Source organism: Centruroides sculpturatus, unplaced genomic scaffold (assembly GCF_000671375.1).
Source record: "Centruroides sculpturatus isolate CEXI.00-Female unplaced genomic scaffold, Cexi_2.0 scaffold380, whole genome shotgun sequence".
Lineage (NCBI taxonomy): Eukaryota > Metazoa > Arthropoda > Arachnida > Scorpiones > Buthidae > Centruroides > Centruroides sculpturatus.
The window spans coordinates 391066-418773 of record NW_019384570.1 but is presented as its reverse complement, the minus strand read 5'-3'; the positions used below and the strand labels follow the sequence as shown (position 1 = coordinate 418773).

The window sequence follows — 27708 nt, the reverse complement described above, 5'->3', positions numbered from 1 at the left end:
TATATATATAAAAAATATATAAAATAATACTAATTTTTTAAGTTGTTATTACATTATGTTATGGAAGTTAAGTTTTAGTATCATTTCCCTTCTCTCTCTCCTCCGCCACCAATTTACTTTTGAGGATAGACGTCGGTGGAGGTGTAAAGTTATTATTCTATTATGGTTATTTATACATTTACAACTACAAAATGCATTTTTCTGTGTTTTCCTTACTATAGTTATTATTTTTAATGTACTACTTTGCTTTAATTTGAGTGTGTTTTTCGTGTTGGAACGAATTATTTGGTTTTACATTAATTGTATGGGGAAAAAACGATTCACATTACAACATTTTCATGATACGATCTCAGTTTCAGAACGGATTAATTTTGTATCGTGAGGTACCACTGTATTCTGTATATAGTAATTTATGATTTCTGACATAAGAGACCTTGATGTAGGAGTCACCTCTTTCTTCTCTACATGCACAAATGACTATGAAATCAACTTTACTTGCTTCGATAGCATGCAGTAGGAGGACACACTTTCAAATTTGGTCACTTAATACAGTACAACTGGATTCATAATTTAGCAACCTGTAAGTAAGCATATAGAGGTCATCACTCATGTAAAGTAAGAAGATCTTTACAATTTGCAGATATATGCTTAAGTAAAAATACCTCATGGCTAATTTGTACCAATTTTGATGGGTAAATCTCAATGTGTTTTCTTTCAATTTTTTTTTTTTTGGCCCTTTTAGAGAGCATCTGAGTCGTTGTTTTTCTTCTTTTTGGTAGGTTTGGACAGGGGTTGGACATGTGTTTTGTTGTTCTTTTTCTGGGGTGTCCAAGACGAAGTTTTTCGATGTGCTCTTTTGAGATTTACCCATCAAAATTGGTACAAATTAGCCATGAGGTATTTTTACTTAAGCATATATCTGCAAATTGTAAAGATCTTCTTACTTTACATGAGTGATGACCTCTATATGCTTACTTACAGGTTGCTAAATTATGAATCCAGTTGTACAAAATCAACCTTTGAAGTATTCAAGCACAACATATCTCAAGCTCCTTGAAAACAGTGGTTGTTTTGTAACATCTGGCTGGTGTTTAGATGGCCAAATGAGGAAAATTCACACCAGTGTGAAAGTGTAAAAGTAACCTTGTTTTACATTCTTGAATGGGCAGGAGTATTGTCAACAATGAGAAAAATTTTTAAATATATAGCTAATTTTATTTGTACATTAATTATTAATAGTATTATAGTTACATGCACTCTGTATTGGAATGCTGTCTCAAAGTTATGTATTGTAAGTCCAGGGTATGTCTGTGTGTTTCTAATTTTTCAGTTTTTCAAATATATTATCAAAATAATGACTATTTGTTTGTTTACAGAATGAGAATAAATTTTTGAGAGAAAGTAATATACGACTAGAACAAGAAAATGATGATTTGGCACATGAATTGTTGTCATGCAAGATAAGTTTGCACAATGACCTTGATATTGTAAGTATATTTTTAAAAATCAAATTAACTTTTCTTGAATATATTTAATCAAAAAAGTTCAAAAATTTGTATCAACAATGAAGTAAAGTATATACTGTGCTTCAATTCAATATATTTATGTATGTGAGATCTGAATAGAACCTGTGACAAAGTTAAAATTTTTAGAGAAAAATAGTGTTTTTCTAAACGTGGGAAACTGATAACAGTCACTTCCTTCCATGGAAGTTGAAACATCCTTTTGTTTTATCCTTATCTACTACAAATCTCAGCACCCTAGAAATTGTTTAACCCCTTGTTATATTTTCTTTTTCTCTGTTCACGTGAGAGAATCCAAAATGTTGATTGGATGAAAATCATGAGATATAGAAAGAGTTTTGCATGATTCTGGGAGTACGCCACGAAATTCCATAGAAGGAAGACGTTTTCCATATTGGCTCCCTAAGGCCAACGCCCTTAGTTAGGAGTATGCCAAGGAATCTCATAGAAGACAGATGTATTTCATACCGCATCCCGCAGATTTTAATAATGAGTTCAAGTTAGTAAGATAGGAAAATTTTTATTATGTGCCATTCAAGACCTTACCACGAACTGCAGGAATTAAAGTATAAGAAACTAAAGATAAAGAAGAGGAGAAAACCTACAGAGATAGTATGATCATAATAGAAAATTGTGAGCTCTCTCTCTCGAAACTTTTAGATTACTTATTTCATTGTGTATAGTTTTATTCATTTTGTCTTATTAAATTTTGTTTTATTATTGTTAAAGGAATGTCTCAACTGTCTGAATCAAACCTATTCCCTCTACGAAGCAGAACACGTGTTAATCTGCATATCTAAATTTGATTAACTGGTGTCAGGAATCCTGACATAAGGAAAAGGTGATTATGCAATCATCGGATTCTGCCCTCAATTTCCTTGAATTAGGAAATCGAGGGCATCCTTTTAGACAGAGGGCTATTCTAAAGAATACTTGCCGATTAAGTGATACTACGGTCATAGTTACTCAGTACCCACGGCTAGCCCCTCACATATATATACAGTTGTTTTGTGACTTATTTTGCTTCTAAGGAAGAAAACCCACCATTGGGGAGAAATGTTGTTTTACCCATTTCGGAAATTACATAGTTGTTGATTGGTGATTACAGTGTATGTGGATGTGATAATTCCTAGAAAATTATGGTGCTTTGATTCTACATATATTGATTTGTAAAATTACCAATGTGAGAACATTAACTATTTGATTTTGTTAATAATACAGTACTTCATTTATAAATACAGTATATACTTTCGAGGTTATGTATTGAAGAAGCACTAGCAAGCTATGAAAAGAACTTTATACAACTCTGTCATTTTAAGAAAAAAAATGATATCCAATGACTGTCAATTACACTAACTATAGCTATATCACAAAACTAGAATGCAGATGCTTAGGATTCTAGTCATGATGTTTTCTTTAGAAATTGTGGTTAATCTACAGATTCTTTGTCAATTAAAAATTACATAGTAAGAGAATGGTTTCAATGAAGAAAAATTGGTAATTTAAGCATAGATTACAATTAATGAAATTAGGTGATTGGTCCAAATTACAAGGCACAGGAAAACATTGTATATTGAATTCTGGTGGCAATCTGTTCTTACAAAACATGTACATAGTAAAATATTTGATTGGTATAAAAGTATTATTATAATCAAATATTCTTGCTCTAAAATTATGTAATAATGAGGACTTAATACCATTTTTGTATTAAATGAATTCATTTTAGAATCACAAAAATAAAAATTTGTAACAAAGACAACATTATAACTTATATTTACTCACAAAACAACTGCTGAAAAATTTCTAAGAGCACCAACCATTTTGTATAAAGTCCATATGAATTCATAGTGAAACTTTGCAAGCTCTTAAACTGCTTCCAAAGATTGGACCTCAATTTAGTAATAATAATAAATTAAAAATTTAATTTATTATTTTTGTATGTATACATTCAAAGATGTGAATCACTGGTCTAGACCAGGGATGGTGAACCTAAAGCACAAAAGAAAATTTTGATGCCACGCACAAAAAAAAATAATTTAATTAGAAAATCATATCATTTTGCGGTATGATCGATGCCTCCTGTGGTCAGTCGTGAAAACAGACTGCATTGCCAATGAACCATTTGTATTTGTTATTTTAAAACTTTAATCATTAACATGTCAAATATAACTATTTTCAAACACTACAGTTTTATTTTAAGGTAATTATTGCATTTATATATTTAAATTTAAATTATTATTTTTTTTCTTAGAATTTCTTATTATGGCTGGTTCAATGGAAAAAAAAAAAAATTGAAATTATTAGAAACAGGTAGTAGCAGAGAATTTCAAACTTGGCGGACCGATAGGTATGGCATGATTAATAAGGACAATAAAGCCCTTTGTATTTTATGTTCAGGAATGGTGGTTTGTAGATCATCATTAGTAAAGTGACATTATGAAACCAACCACAATGCTCTTCTTCACTTCGATTGAGAAGAGAGAAAAAAATATATATCATGTGTTTTCAAAAATAAAAATGCCCAAGCTACATCCTTAATGAAATATATTGAACTCAATCAAACACTAGTTATTATCAAGCTTCAAAAGCTATTGCTCAATACGGGAAAACTTTTAATGAAGATGATTTTTTAAAGGCTGCTTTGGTTGCAATGTGCACCCTACTTATTTGAAGATTTCAAAAATAAAGAAAAAATTATCCAAAGAATTAGATAGGAATATGGTGAAAGAGAATTTTGGGAATGGCAGAAAATGTAAGCTTTCAACAACAAATGGAAATAAAATTGCAAGATTTTATATCTATTTGCCTTGAGTCCAACGTAACAGGTTCAATCATTTAGCAATTTTTGTACGTTATTCTGTTCAAAATAACATTAAAGAAGAATTAATAAGTTTATCAACACTAACAACAACAAAGGAGTAGACATTTGTAATGCAGTTATAGATGCATTGGGCAAAAAACAAATATGTACTTCCAAACTTGTATCAGTAACAACTGATAGTGTTTGCAGCATTATTGGACAGGAAAATGGGTTTATAAATTTATTTACAAAACATATTGGACAATCAATTCTTGGTTTCCATCGCATTATTCACCAGCAAGTGTTAGGTTTGAAATTTTTGGATGATACGAGTTTGGTGACAAAAGTAGTCAATTTTATATCAGCAAGGGCTCTAAACAGAAAAATTTCAGGAATTGTTAAACGAGGTAAACTCATCATACAATAGTTTATTTTTGAACAATAATGTTAAGCCACAGAAATGTTTTGCAAAGATTTGTAGATTGTTTGGAGGAAATTAGATTATTTCTAAATAATGAGAATATAATTGAATAATACAGTCAATTAATGCTAGCAAAACTATCTTTTTTCCTGATTGATATTTAACTCATTTAAGTGAGAACATAAAACTACAAGGTTTCAAATTCATATAAACATTTTTTGAATACAAAAAAGTTTTTTCTGACATCAAAAGTCATGAAAAAACCAAATCAAGAGCAACTAACAGAGTTTTCAGCGATAATTCAATCCCTGATCCAGGAATTTTCTGCAAGATTTACACAGTTTAGACAATTTGAAGAAACTTCAAAATTTCTTTTATATTTTGATAAATTAAATTTAAAAAACTCTTTGATTGGTTAAATTTACATGACAAATGATTTCCAGTCAAGCTCCACATGGAACCAAAAATTTGCTGATTTAAGAAAAATTTGGAAGTAATTGAAAATAATCTATTATTGGGTATAATAAATAAAAGTGCCAAAGATGAAATTCTAACCACATGGAATGCAATTCCTGAAACTTTCAATTGCTTTTGCCAATGTTTTTAAGCAATTTTATCAATATTTTCGTCAACTTGGGCACGGGAGTTGCTATTTTCTGAAATGAATTTTATTAAAAATAAATTTAGAAATAGGATGACAGACAAATCAAGCTCTGTATGTATATTTTTAAAAATAAAGTGTAATCAAGATATAAAATCCTTATCTAATATGCAGCAACAAAAATCATATTAAAAACAAATGTTTATGTGTATTTTGTAAAACATTTAAATTACTCTTAATAAATTTTAAGAGACATAATTTATAAAATTATACCATATTAAAGGAAAATTTTTATTAATCAATTTTATTCTTTGTTTATTGAATTATAATAATTATTTTCTCAATCAAGAGTGAAAGGAAAAGAAAAAACAAAGTCAAAAATAATACATGAATCATAATTTATGCTAGACAATTTTAGCGTGGCACGGACAATGAAAAAGGTTTGCCATCCCTGGTCTAGACCAATGGTTCTCAACTCGTACTGTGGCACATTGATCTTTCACGATCATATGCAAATGATATATGATTATACCACTACTACAGGGAGAATCAATAAAACTGACTATTTCTGTCATTTTGACACACCTATTTTCACTTATCTGTGCAAAATAATGAATTAAATAGCTTCTTAATAATTATTATATTACAACTACCTAGGACAAATAAAGGCTACTCGTCTTAAGGTTTAATGAAACATTGATGAAAGTAAGAATCTTGTAGGTGTTCACATTGTTTTGGTGAACAGTGTACAAGGACCTCTTGATATTCCAGGAGCTTGAGAACCACTGATCTAGACTGATAAATTCTAACTGGAAAAAATGCCAGATAAATGTTCTCTTGTAATAATTTCTTAGTGCATAAGTAAACTAATATTTCAAGAGTGGAATCAAAGGAATTTTATTTATGTGAACTTGTTCAGTTTCTAAACTTACTTTTCCATTTTATCTGATTAGATAATTAAATGAATGTTCCAAAAGAATTGTGTTCACATTTAAGAGTTAGCATTCTGATGTATATCTGCTGACAAACTTTGGAGAGGACATTTAAGACTCCTAAGATTCATAAGTCAAGCATATTTAATGTTTTGTTTTACAGAAGCTATCTATCCAAGGTATTTTGTGCAGTTATAAAGAATACTCTGAATAGTTTGGTGAACTATTCTAAACTATTTTCACAGCAGGCCAGATAACAGAATGACGAGCACATCAGCATAACCATTTTGTTCAATATAGTATACTGAATACACAAAAAATAAAGAAAATTAACATATTTAATTACCAACCCACAAACATGATCACTGCAGCAAGCTTGTAATCACTTTCCTTAGAAACTTCATTGCAGGTACTTACAAAAAAAGCACTTAGATATTCAAAGTTGCCAAATTTTTCATTTTGCTGATTTTCCTAAAAATTATATTACTGTCAGATGCAAAAATCAGATTTGGACCAATTTTGACATTTTTACTTACTAAGTAGAGGAAATTAAAATAAGTGTAAGTTCATCTACAATCTATGATATTTCCATATAAATAATTATATTCTAGCTCATTTGTGGCACAGTGTGGCAATGGGCCGGATGAATTGACCTCATGGCTCTAGAATGTTAATATGTATGTATGTATGTATGTATGTATGTAGTCATTTTGAAAATATTCTACATGTCATGGACAAAAGTGGATGTTGGATTTAAAAATATTCCTTCAGGAGCATAGCGACAGTTCTGCTGTTTCAACACTTATTTTTCATTCAACAGAGCAGGGTTATTATTAATGTCAGTTTGGTAAGACATGCTTCTGTCAATAGAGAAAACCATATAATCAGAAGACCGTGTCTGGTTTGTATTACAGATTATCAATAAAGTGAAGGTCCTAACAACTACAGAAAACCCAATATTTAATGAAAAGTAGCCATTAAGTGTCGTCCGACTCTTAAATTTGTGCAAAATATTTTACAAAAGGATCTGAAGTTTAGTGATCTACAAGAAAAAGTTCATAAGCTTGAATCAAGGCCCAAAAATTGTCACCAAAACCAGTTAGTTGTATGGAGGAGCAAGTATATAATTACTATTGATGAGACCTGCATATCAACAAAAAGAGAAGATTCAAAATAGAGGATATATAATACAAATTTTGAAAAAATAGAAGAATTCTTTAAAGAGAAAATATTTGAACATATGGATATCATAAAATTAATATTAATAACATAATTCATGATATAAATATACAGACCATGGGGAGATAGATGACCTCAAATTTAAAGATACTGTTGAGGAATGATGCATTAGGTTTATGAGGGCATGAATAATAATTTAATTGAGAAACATAAAAAATCAGTAAATGCTTAATAATTTACAAAAAAATTAACTTGTTATATTATTAATTTAATAATAATGTTTACATCAGGTAGGCCTAGTTACTACAATAAATGTTAAGTCATAAATAAAAGAAAAAGTTTAAAATGACAAAATCAGGTATAATTGCTACTATGTATTTCTAAGAAACTTTTTAATAAAAAATAATTTAAATATAATGGCACTAAATTTTAATGTATCAAAAAAAAAATAATCTTAATATACAAATGTTATTTAAGATCTTTTAGAAAGATTTTAATACAATTGCATTTAATTTTGACAATTTAAATTTTAATGTAAAAAAAAATGTTTGTGAATATGTTGTAAAATTCATTTGTATATAAAAATATTGTAAGACTGGGTATTTTTTTTTATTTGTACCCCTCTTCAAAGTGCATATCAAATATAAAAGTTATATTATGAAGTAAATCTGTCATCACTTTACAAGATTGATAAGTCTGAAAGAAAAGCAAAGCAAAGCAATTAGCCTTTAATATGCCATGAAAAATCTCAGACAAGAAGCAACAATCCCAAAAAGAGAATAATCTGTTATATATCAAAAGGTGGAGAAAATGTGATGACTGCATAGATTGTTGAAGGAAAAGAATGGTAGTGATTGGAGTTTGACTGGATAGGGACCACTTCCTCTCCTCAGACTGTCACTAAATGCAAAGATTAACAATTGTTTTAAGAATCTTGTCTATGTATAACTGTGCATTGAAGTGTACTGTACATTCCCAGCATTATTCTGGTGAAGTCCATAAAATGTAATGCTGAATCCTTCATGAAGATGGAAGTACGTTTATTAATAATGAAGATACATGCCTGTAAAGTCCTTGGATACAAGTCAAATAGAAACAATTGTTGCTGAAAACTCCAAGTAAAGGTCCAGACAATGGAAGATCTGTAGAAAGCAGCAAAGTGAATATGTAGTGTGATATTGATATATACTTAAAAGGTTCACCACATGTGGAAGTGACAACTTTGCACCGTCAGTAAATTAAAGGTGAGCATAATGAGAAGTGAAAGTAATCACACACACTAAAATGCTAAGAAAGGAATATCATAATGATATTGAAAAATTATCTGATATGGCCAAGCATGATTTAGAAAATTTTATGTCAAATACAAAAGTTATTTTGACAATTTTTGCAATGGTCACTTCTTTTTGTAAGTTTGAGATGCTAAAACAACAAAAAAAATCCCATTTTACATTTTAATTAAAAATAATAATAGATAATTGTATTACAAATGTCTAAATTAAAATCTTTGCTAATTTCAGGCCGAAGACAAGGCAGAAGCACTAAACAACGAGTTGTTGTCTGCAAAAACTTCCTTAATAGATGCAGAAGACGAAAAGAAGCGATTAGAAGAGGAAGTTATTCAGGTAAACTTATTTTGAGAAAAGACTGGCTTTAATTATAATGTGGAAGCTATACTTTCTGAATATGTAATAAAAAGTACAATTGAACTGTCATTAGTTTTTAATTATTTAAATAATTAGAACTGTATTACATTTGGTTATCATAAAACTAACTAATAAATGATTAAACATAATTTGACCATTGCCTTGTATTAAATGTAATAATTGTAGCAGCCCTGTAGAAAAATTATATCTACATCAGTGGCATACCATCCATGGAAGCTGTGAAAGTACGTTTTTATATTTTAATGTATGGTACTTTGAATTACTTACTATATAATTATTATAACCGCATTATGTATTTATTACAAATTTCTATACTACATGTGAAAAACAAAGATAAGATTGCTATTGTATATTTGAATATAAATTTTATATGCATATTCCCAATGGAAGCACTGTATTGTCAAATATGGGACAGCTTCCACAGCAAAAATATTTGAATGGGGTAAAGCAACCAGATTATATGCATTTGATTTCCAGAGCACCAACCTCATGTGGTTTAGCTGGTGGATGCTATGTGCCAAAATATTGTATAATGCTTTCAACGATTCTATCCAGGGCCGGCACAACTTCCCTATGATCAAATGTCACCGCATGCCACTGATCCACATACACTAATGTTTTTGTTTTTCTTTTTCCTGAAGTTTTAAGCTTTTGGTTAGGTGATACACAAGCTAAAAAAGTTCCACCTTTAAAATTAGACACCTTTCACCATGCACATGTTTTTGTTAAATTTTTGCGTGTTTTAGCTGGCATCAATGGCTCGACCATTGAAGGGAGGCCAGTATTTAAACGAGACTTAATTTTCTAATTATGAGTGGTTGTTTGTTTCGTGAGCAATAAAATAATTTAAAAATAATTTTTAATGATACAATAGTGACGATTATTATTTTAAAAAAATTTGTTAGGCTAAGCATCGATGAAAATTCAACGTGAAGTTGGTTAATAGCGATATACTGATATACTAATAAACTAATAATGTATTTTTTTCCTTCTTTTCAGTTATCTGATTTTTTCAGTTATCCGACCAAACTGAGTCCCCAATTGAGTTGGATAATCGATGCTTTACTGTATTTTATTCCTTGGTGACCAAGGAAAATTTGATATTACAGTCAGATGGATTGATGCACTATATCAACTATTGCCATTATGAATAGTATCAACAATGCATCAATCTATGAGTAGTTTGACAACATTCAGACATTAGGGGGTCATCCATAAATTACATAAGGGCAATTTCAGCCATTCTAGACCCCACCCACCCCTGTGTAAGAAACCGTAATATTTTTTTTGATCCCTATCCCCATTTTACGTAATATTTAGGCATGATTTTTTAGAAAGATTCAAAAAAAATTTTTTATAAACCCTAAAAACCTTAGGTCCAAAATATATAATTATTAATTAGTATGTACTATTATTTATAAAAGACTATGTGAACAAATTAAAAAATAAAGTTCTTAAATAAATTGTTCATTCAAATTCATTAAATTTTTATATTTTTAAATTATTAACAATCTTTTTATCATCATCATCATCGATCAATGTCATAATATTCATTTTTATATTAATTTTAATTTTCACAAAAGGATGCAAAAAACTGACAGATCGACTAGCTAGTGCACGTGTAAACAGAATTGTCATATAAAACAAGAGAGAATAGAAACCATATTAATTACATCTTGGATAAGGTCAATAAAATAAACTATATGCTGCTAAAATATGTTAGGTGCACCTGGGGACTGAATAATAAAGCTTATAAAACTCTATATAATGGGGCAATACAATCAATGCTACTTTATGTGATCTCTGGCTGTGGTCATGTAACTAGTAAAAAGTTCAGTAGCAAGTAAATTACTCTTTCTTCAAAGCCAGTTTGCCATCAGAATTTCCAAGTGCTGCAGAACTCTTTTTAGTAATGCCTCTCTGATACTAGTGGAGCTCCTTTCTTTGCCACTATGTATTGTAGAAAAGGTTCTAAACTACTACATCAAAACTACAAAAGTTAAGGCTCAGCAACAGTCTCTACTCCTATCTATGGCTGTTCATACGATACCACATTGCAATTACCCTACTATTTCTGATCATCATTCTGTAAACAAGGTTATTTGGTGTAATCCGCTTCCTCCATGGATAATCTTGCAGACATTAATATCTACACAGATGAGCCGACAAGAAGGGAGCTTTTGGACCCAAGTATCTGTATCTTCCTCCAAACTGACATATTTTGCCAAAAATATGTTAGAAGGTACAGATACCTCCCACATACCTCCATCTATCAAGCTGAAGATGATGCTGACTACAAAGCTGTTCAGTGGGCCACTTCACTACCAAACAAAACTATCTATCAACGTTTACAGTGATTCTCAGTCTGTCCTAAAAACTCTTAAATCCCAATTGCAATAGCAATAAAATAGCATATATCCAGCACCATATTAAAATTTGTGTAAATAAGATAACTTATATATTGTTCCTGGCCATACTGGCATACTTAGAAATGAAAAAGCCAACTTTGAGGCTAAGTCATCTGCAAACGACACTGACTTGGACTACTAACATCCCTCTCTCACACTGTAGCAGCCTTAAAAATTATATTCATGATAATGCTATGCAAAAGTGGAATCAACAATGGTTGAGCAGTAAAACTGGTAGAATAACAAGACTTTATTTTCCTAGTGTTGAATGCAAGTTTCTCATCACCACTTAAGAGATTTAACATTTGCTACTGCTCAACTACTTACTGAGCATGATAATTTTATAAGCTACCTGGCGATGTACAGCTGGGCAGAAACTGCCTCTTGCTTTTGCTCTACAGAAAACCTGGACACCGTTGACCATATGATCTATCATTGTCCAATTTACAATCATCATACACTTATTCTGAAATTAGAAATCTTTATACAGTGGTACCTCGGTATATGTCTGCTTTAGAATACGTCCAATTCAGAAAACGTCCTGTTTGGACGAAACAAATTTTGCTCAGTACACGACTTTTGTTCGGTATACGACTTAATTCTACGCGCCATCTATGAACAAGTAGCACTATCGGTATACTAGACCAGACTAGACATTCGCAGTGCAACGGTTTATAACTTTGTTAAATTTTTTCTGATTTTAATTTGTAAGTAAAATTATATTATTTTAATTAATCATGAATTGCAAGAAGGCAAATGAAAAGCAACAGAAAACTAAAAAAATGACTAGAATCACAATGAAGCTGATAAAAGAGATTGTTGAGAAATATGAAGATGGCACGCGTGTTCGAGATTTTAACTGTTGCATACCGTATTCCGAGAACGACAATATCAACAATCATGAAAAATAAAGACATTATTAAATCTGCTAACACTAACGTTGCGAAAAGAGTTAAATCAATTTCTAAACAGAGATCGAAGACATTAGATCATGTTGCGAAATTGCTTTTGCTTTGGATAACTGAAAAACAATGTGCTGGAGACAGCATATGGAAGCAAGTATTTGCGAGAAAACTAAAAAGATACATGCTGATCTCATGAAAAATCAAGCAGGAACTAGCCAGGAAAGCGAGATGTTTAAAGCCAGCCAATTTTTTTTTACATGAGAACGGATTAATAATTTTTACATTACTTCTTATGGGAAAGGCTGGTTTGGTATACGTCCAATTCGGTATAAATCTGAACATCAGGAATGGATTAAGGTCATATACTGAGGTTCCACTGTACTTGGTTTCAGGTGGCCATGGCCACTCAATAAGCTTGTTCAGAAGCCATGGTTTGATGCTTTTTACAATTATGTTCAAAAAACATGGAAGAGTGAGAGAAACCACCACATGGCCTTTCTCCCATGAAAAAAACTTGTAGAGCATGAGTCTTCTAGCATTATTATTTTATCATGTCACACAAGATGGTTTTAGTACAATGAGCGTTCTTAATAGAAACCGCCAAATTGAAGCCAAATTCTAAACTTCACCATTCAACAAGATCAAAAAATAAAAATAAGAATACTACGTAAGACGAGATCTATTACCCCTCCCATCCGTGTAAGAAATCGTAACAAATCCTTGATCCCCACCCACCCCAAAATACCTTACGTAATTTATGGACGCCCGTTATATGCAGTTAAGAGTAGTTTAAATCTGTATACACTACTGTTTTATTTATTCATTTAGCCAGAATTGTACAAACAAATGCCACATAATTACATATAATACATAGAAAATGAAATATAAAATTTACATTTTATATGAAATAGATACTTTACTGGTTATTTTCTCCACTAAATTTTGAGTTGGTCAAGGAGGAACAGAAATATGATGCCTGTAGAGAATTTTTGAAAATCTTTTTATACTAATTTAAACGCGGTGGCATGAAGAGATAATCTGATTTGTTGAACAATGCAGTTGCTACTGAGCATACAGGCAGGACTAAGGACTGAAAATTTGGGATTTTTTAGATCTCTCTTCACTATTTTATCAATATGACATTTAAAAGTTAATTTTTCTTCAAAGATAATTCATAGGTTGCTATAAAATAAACATAATTCCTGCCTTTAGATATAAAAAAGGTATTGAATTTCTTAAAAGAGAACAACAAAATTAATTTATCAAAGCAGTAAGTTTTAAAGACTTGAGGTACAGTAAGTGACCAAAATATTGAGATCGACTCCAATCCTGAAACTTCAAGCTGATGATTTTAGACCATTGGCATTAGCTATAATTTTAGTATTAACACAAAGAATAGCAAGAGCCACATAAGTGATAAAAAGAAGACTATTTAAAACAATTTCCAAGGAATTCTGCACATGGGTGAGAAATTACATAAAGTCTTACTATGTTCCTGCGTAATTAAACTAGAAAAATCAACTATGTAGCCAAGCTGAAAGAATGGAGTGAATGTAAAAAAGTGTTTTAAAGAGTGTAGTGAGAAGAAAAGTATAATGGAATCAAATGTCTTACTTTAGGTGTGCAACAATAAAAAAGATTCTAGTTGGTGTTCCGTAGTTCTGGAATTTAATTATCCTTAATTATTGCAGTAAATATATGAGAAACAGAATTGTGATATTTAAAATATTCTGGAATAGAATCAAGGTATTCATATTAGTGTGATAGTTTGGCAAATAAAATGTGGTTCACAAAAAATAACATTTTTTGTGAACCATATAATATGAATATAGGTCTCACTCAGGGGTTGCCAGTGGATTTTAAAGATTAACAGAACCACATTTTGGAAGAGAGGGATCTCTTTTTAAATGCTAAAAAATTGGAAATTGTATACCATGTGTGGGTTTATTTTCTGTATATATTTTGACCATACTGTTATCTGTGGACTATGCCCCATGTGTTGTAACTAAAGTATACTCAATAAATAGAACATGACTGTGCCATGGTTCCCACTTCCCTATCATTCCTTACTTTTCTTCCCTCTTCTCACTTCCTTTAAAACTCTTCATCCTTCCTTTTCAAAGGCTATGCCGTAAGGTTTGGCCTTCTAACACTTTTAAACATATCATATCACTAGAATAGATTGGCCAGCATTATCCCGATTTAAATCCCATAAAACGTGTGGGATGCTTTGGGGAGACACCTTTCGGCATGATTATATCTGTTGAAGAACACCCAACATCTGAAACAGATGCTCATTGAGAAATGGGCACTCTTACCTCAACAACTGTTTGATAATCTGGTGTTGAGTATGGAAAGACAGTGCCAAGCAACCATTGTAGTTAACGGAAGTCATATCCCTTACTAAGAGACATCTGTTTGTTGTTCTCCCTCTTGAGAAGACAATCATTTGTACCAATGCTACTCTTTCAATAAAGCCTTTTTTTTGTTTGATTTTATTTTTAGTTTTTATTTTATTTTTCAAAAGACACTGTGGCCAGGTTGGCCTTTTACAAGCATCTTAACAGTTAATCAAAACAAACAAACAAACAAACAAAAATCAGGACGCGAGCTGAGAAAGAAAAATTAATTAACAACAAATAACGTTGAGTCTTAACCTTTTTTCCATTTTTTTACATTTTTTCTGAAGATNCCCTTTTAAATATCTATAAACACAATATTTTCTACATAGAAATTTCTAGCATGGATTTTTCATTCACAGGTAAGTTTACCGAATGTTTTTTTGTCAAGTTATCGGTAAACCGGTATACAATCCCTAGAGACTAGAGAAGAAAGTAGAAATATGGAAACAAAAACAATGTGGATAAATTGTTTAAATGAACGAAGACCAGTCGGAACATTTACAAACTGGAAAAAATTGTAAAACCGTTTGGAGTACAAACGCTTCACTTTCTACATTTGTAAATATTGTACCCGAGTACCACCGAGCCACGAAAGACTAATACGGTATTTTGTAAGTGTAAGATGTTACGAAACGGCAAAGAATACCGTTTCGAAATCCACCGATAGAATTTTCTACACAAAAAGTGCCTGGGAATAAATGTTTAAATGCGCTTTTCTTTATTCTTATATTAACGAGTAACGCGTGGGTTAAAAATTATTACCAGACAAAAACGAAATAATCGCCATCGCAATACGACAAAATACTTAATAAAAAATTACAAGCAAAGACCGGGCGTTTTCCTTCACCGGCGGGCTTCGATTCTCGCATCGCCGTAGCCCACATTTTGTAGAGTTCCGAGACCGGGTGGGTCCGAGGGTTCGGGAGTTTGTAGGGGGGATAAAGTCGAGGGGAGATTCGAGATAACCCGTGTATTCCGCCGGGCAGCGAGTAACGGAAAGAAAAGACGAATTTGTAATAAATACGCATTTTGCTTAGGCTAAATTCCTATTGTACTGGCTTTTTTAATCGATCGGGCGTTTTCTTTTTTGTTAATCCTCCTGACCCGCGTCGGCGCCGGGTGAGCGGAAAGAGGTCGCACGCGCCACCTGTCGTCTATGGAACGGTTGGACGAGACCGTTTTAAACTGCCACCGGAAGTCGGCGTCGGAAAGGACGGGAGTTTTCCGTTTCGTTTAAAACGGGTTTACGTCGAGCCGAAGAACCCACCGGAAGCGCGTTACGTCTACATCTACGTCGGCTTTAATGCACACGCGCGCGTGTATTAAACCCGACGTAGACGTACCGAGGTTGCGCGCGAAAGACCGCTCTCCCGCCCGGGCCGAGGTTAAAGCCCGTAACCCGCGTAACGCAGTTATATCGTTTTTAACCAAATTAAATCCCCGGAAATACTTCTTTTAGAAAGGTGGTGGACAAAGCCTGGTAATAAACGCTTCCGCCGCCGGCAGCGCGGTAATCGCTAGGCCGAGAATAGTCCGGGGAGAACCGATTTACGCCCGATATTCCGCCGTCCTCGGGACTGGGTATTCCCGGGTAATGGGACGGACGAAATACAGAAATCCGATTTTTGCCGATCGAACGGAATTCGAAAATTCCGGGGAGCGCTTCCTAACCCAACCGCGATTTCGGTTATTTTTGCGGGGCAGAAGGGTGGAGGAAGGAACCCCCGGCCCCTTTTGGCGGAAAACGTAAAGGGACTGACGGAGGAAAAAGTTTGGTGGTTTCTGTCGGTAGCGGATGACAGAATTTCTGCCGGAGCCGCGAGAAATTCCGTACACGCCCGGCGGATTGACCCGGAAGAAAAGGCGATTGTCGACGGAATTTCCGGCGCCACCTAATCGACCTGTTACGTAGGCGTTTTTCGTATATTTTCGGTCCGACTCGAAATGGCAATTATACCGCCTGGAAGGGACGTTAATTGAAACTAAGTAATAAAGGCATTTATTGAAAAACGAAGGTAAGCGGTGTCGATTTATTGTCACGGGCCAGGGTTTCTCCCAAATAAAAAATTTTAACTTGGCCGGGAAAAACGCGGTACGAAGACTATCCGACTTCTACCGCTTTCCGGGCCGATAAAACGGCCTATTTTATAACCACCGGAACGCGCTTTGTATAATGGCCAACGACCGTTTCGAACCGTTCTCTTTCGGAGCCACTAAGGGACGCGCAAATACAAGATGGCGGATTCCCTTTTCGTCTCGTCTCCGTTAAACGATAAGCGGAGGAAGTGCCGGGTCCATCCCCCGCCCAGTGGCTTTTTACCCTACCTTTGTATTACTTCCCTATTCGTCGATGCAGTCGTTAAATAAATAAATAAGAATATATAAGTTGCATTTATAGAAAACCCGACTTTTTGTAGGCCTAAAAAGTTCATTTTTCCGGGTCCGTAATTAACCTTACCGTCATCCAAACGCCGTTATCTTAAATTCTTATTTTTAGTTTAAATTCCTCTCGTTACTCGATGGTGGAGAAGACACTATTACCTACTGTACAGTACGTTCGGCAAATATTAAAGTCGAACGGAAACCAACTCGTCGATTCGTAATTCCTTCCCCTCGAAAAATTAAGCAAAAGATAAGAGTTTGTAGCTACGAAAGCGGAAAATTACTCATTTAACGCGTGGCAACGAGGACGAGCGTTCGACTGGAGAATCGTCCGCGCGTATCAACCGGGCGGGTCGCGTTTTCGTCCGAATTCTAGCGCCTTATCCTACGTAAAATGCACGCGATTCGTATTTAATATTTAAAGTAGTATTTCGCTAAATTTAAAATTTATTGTAATAAATACGTCAATTTTTTATAAATTTGAAGTTTCGTCAATTAATTAACCAATTTTGTTAAGTAAAACTCTATACAACAATACGGACAACGTAACAAATAAATATAAAATTAGTACCGTATTTATTACTACTTTTTTTTAAAGTTAACTTTGTACGGAGGAAACGTTTGGAACAACTCGGTGACCAGCTTTCGGGATGAACTATTTCTTATTTTTAACACGTGACTAATGGTGTAAGGAAGCTAGTAATTTAATAGTAAAAAAAAGTTTTCCCCCAAGTAATTATAAAAAATGACTAAAAGAATTTATAGTTAAATATACCAGGTTGCTTCTTTAGTCAATAATAATATCGAAATTTCCCTTCAAACTTGTCGCAATTCCAAACGACACTGACGAAACGATCGAATTTCGACACTTAATCGCCGCGTGTAATAAACGCGCGTAACTTAGCCCGGGTCGATCACCGGAAAAAGACAGAAATGCACGGATGACCGAACCGTCGAGTAACTCGGCTTTTATTATAACCCGTTGTACGACAATAGACTAACAAAACTCATTAAAACGAAGAAAAGAAACTTAAAAATTGTAATCCTTCCGCTTAACGAGCGAAAGTAGCTAGAAGGCATTCGACTTTCCAGTACGAAACGTTATAAGAATACGCGACCGTAGGTATTTGCGGGTCATTTAATAAATCGGCGTTAACTTTCGTTAGCCAAATATTTACTAGTATAACGACCTCCAACGCTGGTTTTATTAATCCGGTCTTTGGCCGATAGACTAAATTGCAGACACGAGAAGGCAGGAAATTAATTAATGCCTCTCGAATTAAAATTCTACCAAGAAGATTGACCCGGAAACAATAATTTCGTTTTAATTTTATCCTCTCGGTCCGTCAATACGTTACCTAATCTTCGATTAACGTTTCTTATAGAAACTCTTTTTATACGTTTGCAAAGATTTCTAGCGTCGATGTGGCTTATACCGTCTGCCAATGGAATCGAACCGACTTAGACCGGTTTTATCTGGCCAAATAGTTCGTCGGTCTTAATCGGGCGATAAACAACAGAAAATGCCTTCGTTCTAACCAACCGAAGCAAATCTACGTATTCAAAAGGGTGACGATTATGTACTACGTCTTCTCTCGCTCCGGCCACCTTAACGCTCATCCGACATCGATTCTTCCCGGGGACCAAAATGGAAATTATTTTCTTCAAAATCACCGTCCACCCGTAAAAAATCGCCTCCTCCGAGTTCCGTTCGTTGGATTTCGTTTCGGTCCGAGTTAAACCGAATTACGACGAGTCTTTGGTATATTTTTGTTTTCCTTTAACGCCAGCGGTTCGTCTATTCGTAGCTCCAACGACTAGCGTTATAACGAAACTACGGTTATTGGTCAAAAATTGTAATTTATTATATACGTAACTTACTAGAATATTAGGAGAAAGCCTGGCAAAATCTTCCGCCGTCCTTAACTTTCTATATAAGTAGTTTCGAAATGAAATTTGTATTTAACGTTCGGTTTCGGCATTTAACTTTAGAAAAATTCTGGTGTTTGGCGGATCTACCGAAACGCAACTTTTAAGGACAATCCGGAATAACCAAGGTTGGATAAAAACCGCGGTTAAGGTATAGATATAGAGAACCCGGGGATAGAATCGCTGTTTTCGTTTAAACAGTCGACAGTCGGAAAAGATAATAGAGAAGAGGAAAAAGATATAAAAATCTTTATTAGAAACGTAGGCCCGAACCGTGGCTAACCATCCGGAAAGAAGTCGAACTCGACCCGACTTTTTTTGGTAAGGAGGAATGCCGGGACTGGGTGACTCAGTCCAATGAAACGCGCTTCGAATTTTATCCATCGATCTTCCGAAACGTCCCTCGACTCTGGCCGAAAATAGTCCCGTGTCCAAATTACGCCGCGTCAACCGGACCTTTTTGTAGCGGTTTCCGGCACTTCTAAATAAAAACGGAGGACCGGCCTTGGCATTTACCGAATTTAAAACGTTTGTTACCGGTTATTCGATTGTTGTACACTGACGAAAACCTTTTTATCAAATTTCGTTATTTATTTCGTTAAAAANAAGTCAATAAGTCATTTTCCAAAACTTTGTGCTTGCAAAAAGAACAAGCGCTCAAACGACGATTTGCCATAGCTCCACGCCTCCTCTACTCTCGCACACATCACACTCCATACTGCATTCTATTCATTTTTGTGCTAGTATGTTTTCTTCATCCTTTAAGTACAAAATAGTATCTCTGTATTCTGAATTTCATGTCTCCCAGGTGATTTCTTAGAGTTATGACAAAAAATCAATTGTTTCTTAAATTTTGCACATCAGTGTATTTAAAAACTATTTAGCATTTTTAGAAGCAGTTTTTTAAAAGTATAGTCAAATAACAGATTAATCAGATACTAAGCAAAGTATTAGTAAATAATGACTTAACCTTCCAATGTTAAAATTATAAAAGTTGGAAAATACTGGAATTGTAAGATTGACAATTTTTTTGACAGAGTTGTACATACACTTCTAATTTGTAAATAAAGTTAAATTTAGAACATTCAACTATCACAATGAACAAGAACACAAAAACTGCAGAAATGTTTGATGAAAAAAATGATGAATGCTATAGTAATTTTCTGTTTTCAGGTGCTAGCTCACGCTTACACACACACCTCTCTCTTACTGAATAGAAAAAGGAGATAAAACAAGAGAACACAGATAAAACTATTATTATTGCTTGAAAATTACTGAATAAAATCTGTGACTAACAAAACTGTTCTATCATTAAACATTTTATCAAAAAAATTTAGCTTTAAAACAATTGCTATTGAATGTGCAAAATTAATTTGTGTTAACATTCATCAATTGAGTTCCAATAAAAGATCTCATTGAAATGCAGTGAAACAATTCTTGTTAACTTTATGTAAGGTGTGTCTATGACACTACTTACATTTTCCCATTTCACTGTGCAAGTAGGTGTTTGAACTCATATTTCATTACATATTGTGTCACTTTTTTGTTGTTATGTATGAATTTATGATGTTTGAATTGGGATTTAATATTTCTCTCTCCTATTTACATTGGACAAAATATAAGTTGTATGTGCAGAACTTTGTAAAATGAAACCTCGTTAAATTAGCATACAAAATAAAAATTGGAATGTTAAGTCTTAAAATTAGAAGATTTAGTAGAAAAATTTATAAGTAATGAAATAAAAATGCTATCAAAAATATTTAAACTTCACATTTGAGAAAGTTAAATATTATTTTTTTTATTTTCAGTAAAACTGTATTGTTTTTGTCACTATGTATCTGTCAGAACCTCAAATATTATCACTGGAATGAGATAAATGGTTATTTTATTAGCAATATCATAAATACTTAATGAATTTGTTAAGATGTTTTAAACTAAAAACAATCCAATATTTTTAATTAAAAAAAATTATTCATTTTATTGTAAAACCATGAGGCTATTACATTAATGGAAATATTTTGATTGCATAGAATTTGTTTATATGATAAGAACTATTCATTATATGACATTTAATTTGTATTTTTATGGCTTTTTCATATTGATTATGTTGATAGTTGATTCTAAAACTTTTTTTCTTATAGCTTAAAGAAATGTGTCGCAGAGAACTGGAAAGGACAGAAGACGAAATCATTCGATGTAATGCTATTATTGCAGATTACAAACAAGTAAGTATGCGGCCATTAGAACTTTTCTAAAGACATTAATATTTAATTACAGACATACAAAGCTAGAGTTTGGATACTATGCAGAGGAAAAATTAACATATTTACTATTTTACCATTAATTTATACAGGGTGCCCCAAACGAGACACCCTATATATCAACCCTTTATAATTGCAAATAACTGTACAATACGTGCACGTAACAACACAAAATAAGGCTCAAAATGTTTACTATTTCATAAAAAGTTGATTGCATGACGTGAAGGAGGAGTAACAGTAGCCCAATCTCGCATTATTGGTTCAATTTTCCTCGATGTCGTGAATAACAATCGATATTTGTTTATATTCAACAAATTTGTTAATTGGCAGTCGTGAACTTCAGAAAGGTTATTTCCAACGGGACAGGGTGACCTATCCTACTTCTCGTGTCAGTACGGAAGAGATCCAGTCATTTTTCTGAGATTGGATCAAAGTGGGCCAAATCAATAAACTCCCTTAGTTATGCAAAAAATGTAAAAAAATTATTATTCCAATAATATACTAATGTCTTTAGATAAATCCACATTTGTAATGATGCATTCTACAATGTTTATTTAAATTTTATAAGAAATTTTTAAAAAATAATATATATTTTGTCTATTTTACTAGTTTTTATTCTGTACAGTTGGTCACTTTGAGCAAATGAGCAGTTCATATATACAACACACAAAATAATTTTCCAATTGTTCAAAATTAATTCAATTCCTGCCAGTGATATCTTTATTGGATAGTGGCATTACGGCTCTTAAGGAATTACAAAATCAAATATGTTACGTGAAATTGCAGTAGAAAGAACGAAATTGCAGTGTAATTTTTAGATTAAATTATATTATTCAAGAACTATAAATTTAGAATATAATACGGAATAATACAAAAATTTCGCTTATACTGAAAAAAACGATTATTTCCCCTGGAGCAAATGTTATTTAATATTACCCATTTCCACGATTCAAGAACAAAATGCATCATCTCTGCATAATTTGTAAAAGCTTAACACACTACATTTTAAAAGTGTACTTGTGATAGTAGTTATTAATGTAATAGAAATTAAATATTTTGATTTCTCCAAGAATTCTGTAGAAGCAAAATGCAATTAATCGTAAAATCACTTAAATTATCAAACCTTATCACACATAAATAGTACTTGTTAGTATATAAGTGTGGAGGAGAATACCTCTCCATCTCTTCCCGCAGCAAGTTGCCTCATACAGTTGACAAAATAGCCGTGGGCAGAACGACCACGCAATCGTTCCGTCAAAGAATTTTGAACTTTTGTAGAGAGGGATCTTCTCTCTCCTCCTTTTTAGCATTAAATTACAATTCTTAACATTAATTGCCGCACATTTGTTCTAATACAACTCAACGATAAGTAAAAGCAGTTAGTTATTTCAGATAAAACCAAACAGATCTCTGGAAGGGAAAAAAGTAATTTGATTATTATCGTCACGCTAAAGAAATTACAAGAATATAAGATTTCCAATTCTCCAACTATAATAATTTTAAAAACCAAAACTCTGTTCAACTCATCTTGCATCAAAATAGAATGTGCAAACAGGATCTTTAAATATTTCTGCTTTTTTAAAGCAGACATGTTTAAACTTTTTATATAAAAATCTGACTATTAAATATCATTAAAAAGTGTGTATGTATTTAAATATAAAAAATTTATGTTCAGTTATTACTCTTCAACTTGACATATTCATTCAATTGAATAATATCTCACTTTGCATGCTGGATGTGCCGGTAGCAACTAACGGAAAGAAAAAGATTTGGTGACAAATATTTTGTATTTTTTCAGATCTGCAGCCAATTAAGCAAGCGGTTGGAAAAAGAGCAAACGTCTGGAAGAGAAACCGTTGAAACTGTAATGGTGAGAGTTCTTTTTTTCCTTTTCAAAGTTCTGCCATGGATTATTCTCTTCCTCTAATTTTCTATTCACTACGTCTTACGCGTTATTATTGCTCTTAAAATTTAAACAAAAAATATGAATCTGAAATTTATTATTGATTCAATTGTGGAAATATATATGGATGCATTACCTGGTAAAATCGTGTAATTCAAATTATTTTTTTAGAATTATATTGCTATATTATCAATATGATTTGAATAAATATTTAGGCAAGAATTGTTTTAAAAGTTGAGAACGGAAGAAACAAATGCAGAACGATACATTTTATTCCCATACACAGATATTTTAATAGGTTGCAGCTTGTGGCCACTCTATACTGATTTTCAACAATTATGAAAGTGAATGAAAACAAGGCAAATACAAGAAAAAAAATTATATAGTAACGTTTCCTTTCTAAACGACTGTGATGCTGATAATGGTATTATGAATTTAAATATGGACGGTTGTTAATAAGAGATTTCTCCGGATCATGGTCCGTATATTGTACTGGTCACGCAACTCCCTATCCCTGCCGTGTTAAAATTTTGCTAATTCCTCTCGCTCCGACACGGGTCTTATTCCCTCTTCGGCGTGCAGTACCTAGTTATAAGGAAAGTTATACTGTATACGAATTGGCGGGTGCGAGCGAAGGAACGACCGCCGACGCCGTTGTAGTAACCTAGTTCGAACCCAATTCCTCGAAAATTTGTTAAAACATCGATCGGCAAATTCTTTGTAATTTAAATTATTTTTGCGTTTTTATCGATTACGCCTTTCTATTACTTCAGTTTTCGTTATTTGGGCCATTACCCTTCCGGGCCGAGTCTCTTAGAGCAACAATTTAATCGCTGTCGGTTATTTTTTCAGGAGTGCGTCAAGACTTGCGAGAAATGTTGCAAACAGTTGGAAGAACGCAACGTGATCAGGACGGGCGGCAAACTGAAGAAGATGGACTCCCAAGACAAACTGTCGACGGTCCAGGAACTGGAAGATCACGTGAAGGAACTGGAGCTGGAACTGGCGCAGACCAAGTTGGCTCTGGTGGAGTCCGAGTGCAAAAATCAGGTGAGTCGGGCCTTTCCCGCTAAAAGCCGGGGAGGCACGAGCGTTTAATAACGGTTGGGCGTTTTCTAGGATCTGACTCATCAGTTGAACGGGGCGGTGGCCGAGCTGCAGGCTTCGAAGAACACGTGGCTCCACAAGACGCTGTCGTCCATCAGGGACGTCACCAGGAAGGAGCCCCCCGGCGGAAGGGAGAACAAGGAATAAAGAGGGTCGACCCGGGAGGGAGAGGTCACAACTGTTTTCTATTCGGATGTAAATATGTGTAGCCATTGGAGAAATAAAGAGGTGGGTGCCGCCAGACCGGAGACGGTACTTTCGCCCGGTGTTTTTGAATGGATGGACGCGCCGCCACAAATTTTACTGTAATCCGATACAAATATGCAAAGTGGCATTTAAACCGTTGGCGGCGCGTTTAACGAATAGTCGACCGTAGAAACGGAGTACGTAATAAGACGCGTGTTAATTTATAATCGTTCTTAACGTTTTTATTTATTGAGAAAATATGTTCATTGTTCTAGATCTTTATTTATTCTTACAAATAAAAAACACTTTATCCATTCATTAAGCCTGTTTGTTTGTGGCTACCTAAGCGAATTCTGCGGCCATCTTTATCCCATGATAATATAACAAATGGATTGGCATTAGTCGGAAGAAAGTAGGCCTAACGATCGTCGTATCTGCAATTCGCCGAGCTGGTCGTAACCCGTTTACTATTTACGACAAAATATGGCCATCCGATTTCGTCCAATAGAAATATAGTCGCGAACTTCGGTGATAAAGCGGAAGAGAGAGAAAGAATGCATCGTTTTAATTCTTCCGAAATACGGACGTCGATAAATGGAGTGGAAAAAATATTAGAAGAGGAGAGAGCCAAGTAATACTTGTCGCGCAAAAGGCATCTCAGTACGGGCTATTACCAGATGAATAGTGATAGTAATATATAGTACAATACATAAAGCGTAGAATAAATTTCGACGTAAATGAAGAGATTACAAAAGTGTTTCCGAGAAAAAAGGCTAGCGAAATTTCTACGTAATTACAGCAATTCTGTCCGTAATTTTGACACGATTAGGACAATCGATGCTATACGTGACACGTACGCCTTACTAAACGAAGTTTCGGTTTCTCGAGCTAAAAATCGTTTCCTCCGACCAACTGTTACCATAAGTTTTGTACCAAATTCTGTCTTATCGAAACTTAACGACGAACTAAGGCGCTGGACAACCCGAGTACGTTCGTTGGCGTAGCGCCACGCGGGCAGTGACGTTGGTCCTTTTGGTAATCCAATTGGCAGCTTACTAGCGCCGCACACAACAGAAAATCAAAAAATGCCGCGTTGTTCGGCGCCAAATAGCGACGGCGAAGGTTACCCAACGTTTCGCTTCCCCGCCCATCAAAGCGGAAGAAAGGTTTCGGGTCGTTAAAACGAGACAAGTGGCAGCCGACACAGCCGTCTCGTTTGAATTCCAGTTCTTACCTCACAATTTTTATAGTACTGTATGTGTACAGTAGGGTTTCTCATTTTCCGGTTTTTTGCTTGTCCCGGGATAGAATTAATTATTTTTAAGATGAAATTAAAAATAATTGAGATGTTTTGCATTTTAAGTGATTTAATACGTTCTGCAATCTCTAAAATCATATTAATAATGCTGTGTAATATATATATTAAAAATTACCTTTGAATTAAGTAGAAATTTTCAAAAATAGAAACCTTTTATTAAAGTTTGCTGGAAACTGCGTACAACTGAATTGAAAATTGAACTTAGATGAAACTTGTAACTTAAAAGGTAATTTTCGTTATTTAAATAAAACAGAATGCAAAATAATAATGTAAATTTTTATGATTTTAAAAAGCAAAAATGGTCGATACTCCGATCCAGTTGTTATTTTAGTAATGAAAAGTCCCGCTACCGAGAATGCCCTTTCCGATTCCATTGACGAGATTGGAATCGTGTTTATCGCATTTAAGAGAAGACGGATGTATTTTTTCACCCGTAGCCCGGAAGATTTCTAGTTCTTTTCGAGATTGTAGTACTTCTTCTGCCGTATAGTATTCTCGATTTGTCTACCTCGGCTGCTTTAATAGAAACATCGAGCGTATAGCCCGGTAATTCGGCAGTTCGTTTGTCTTTTAATCGGGTTTACGAAGAAAAACTTCACTCTCGTTTGTATTCTTTCCCAATTTGCGCAACCCGGCGTTACGCAGTTATCGAAGCTACCGGGCGTGGTTAAAAATTAAGACGGCGTAAGCGCATTTATTCCAGATATTACGGCTTCCGAGAAGTAAAGAATTTTCAGTCCTTTCACGAATAAGCTACGTATTGATTATTGACCATTTGTGACGTGCCATAACCAGCCAAAATTTAAAAAACAAATAAGTAGGTTTATAATTAATAAATACAAATGTATTCCGACAGTTGATGAGTAATTATACTTTCTCTTTGCAAAATTTCCTCAACTTTAACACACGATAAGAAAAAAAGTGAACTTTTACGAAATTTACCGGGATGAGAAGAATTTCCTCGGATATATCCCGGGTTAAAAAAACAACCGGGATCCCTAGTGTACAGTACATCCGACAACAGATTTGGACCGAGCGGGTATGCGTTGTAGCACGAAATTAAACACTCAAATTGTAAGTTAGTAATATATTTTTGCTTTTCATTAGATGTTAACGGTGCACCAAATCCAGGTTTTTTGTAATTTGGCGACACGGAGTACTTAACAGACAGTCTGATAACGCAAAGCTACGGCAGCGCCAGTGGAGACTAGTAGGGATTGTAAATTTACCGACTTTCATTTACCGGTAATTCGGTAAATGAAAATTAAAATACCGGTTTACCGGTAAATTTTTTTCTTGAAAAATAAAATTAAGGTGATAAAAAATATGTCATTACGATTTCCATTTCACATTTATTATTTCAAAGATACTGTATCAAATATAAAAAATTAAAGTGTTATTCTAAACAAACTATAATAATAAATATAGAAATAAGCAGAAATAAAATAATACAGAAAATAAAAATACAACAGAAATAATATAGAGGAGAAGGTGGTATTATGGAACACTGCGGGTATTACGGAACCACCCCATTTCGAACTGATAATAAAGGCGAACTGTAGCGGAATGTGGCTGAACTGAACTAGGCAGACATCCATAGCGAGGGGAAAACCCGTTTTACTTCAGTTGAACGGTTGTCCGTATTTAATCAGCAAATTTGTTTTTTCCAAAATTCGCAAGTTTTGAATGCTAAGTGAATTTAATTATTTTTAAAATATAAATCGTGTAGTTGTAGGTTCACCGGTGCATGTATTCCGTTCCAGAGACTTAGGGGTACATATTAA

At 33.7% G+C, this 27708-nt stretch overlaps 1 protein-coding gene across 1 annotated transcript in view; it reads left to right on the top strand.

Annotated features, from left to right (window-relative positions):
* LOC111624147 (rab GTPase-activating protein 1-like) overlaps positions 1–24660 on the top strand; it is a 67778-nt gene extending 43118 nt beyond the window's left edge. The window contains exons 18-23 of the mRNA XM_023366942.1: positions 1377–1487; positions 8977–9081; positions 21291–21374; positions 23209–23280; positions 24166–24363; positions 24433–24660. Coding sequence (XP_023222710.1) covers positions 1377–1487; positions 8977–9081; positions 21291–21374; positions 23209–23280; positions 24166–24363; positions 24433–24567 — 705 coding nt within the window. The 3' untranslated portion in view covers positions 24568–24660. The remainder of the gene's footprint in view (positions 1–1376; positions 1488–8976; positions 9082–21290; positions 21375–23208; positions 23281–24165; positions 24364–24432) is intronic.
* The last annotated feature ends 3048 nt before the right edge of the window (positions 24661–27708 follow it).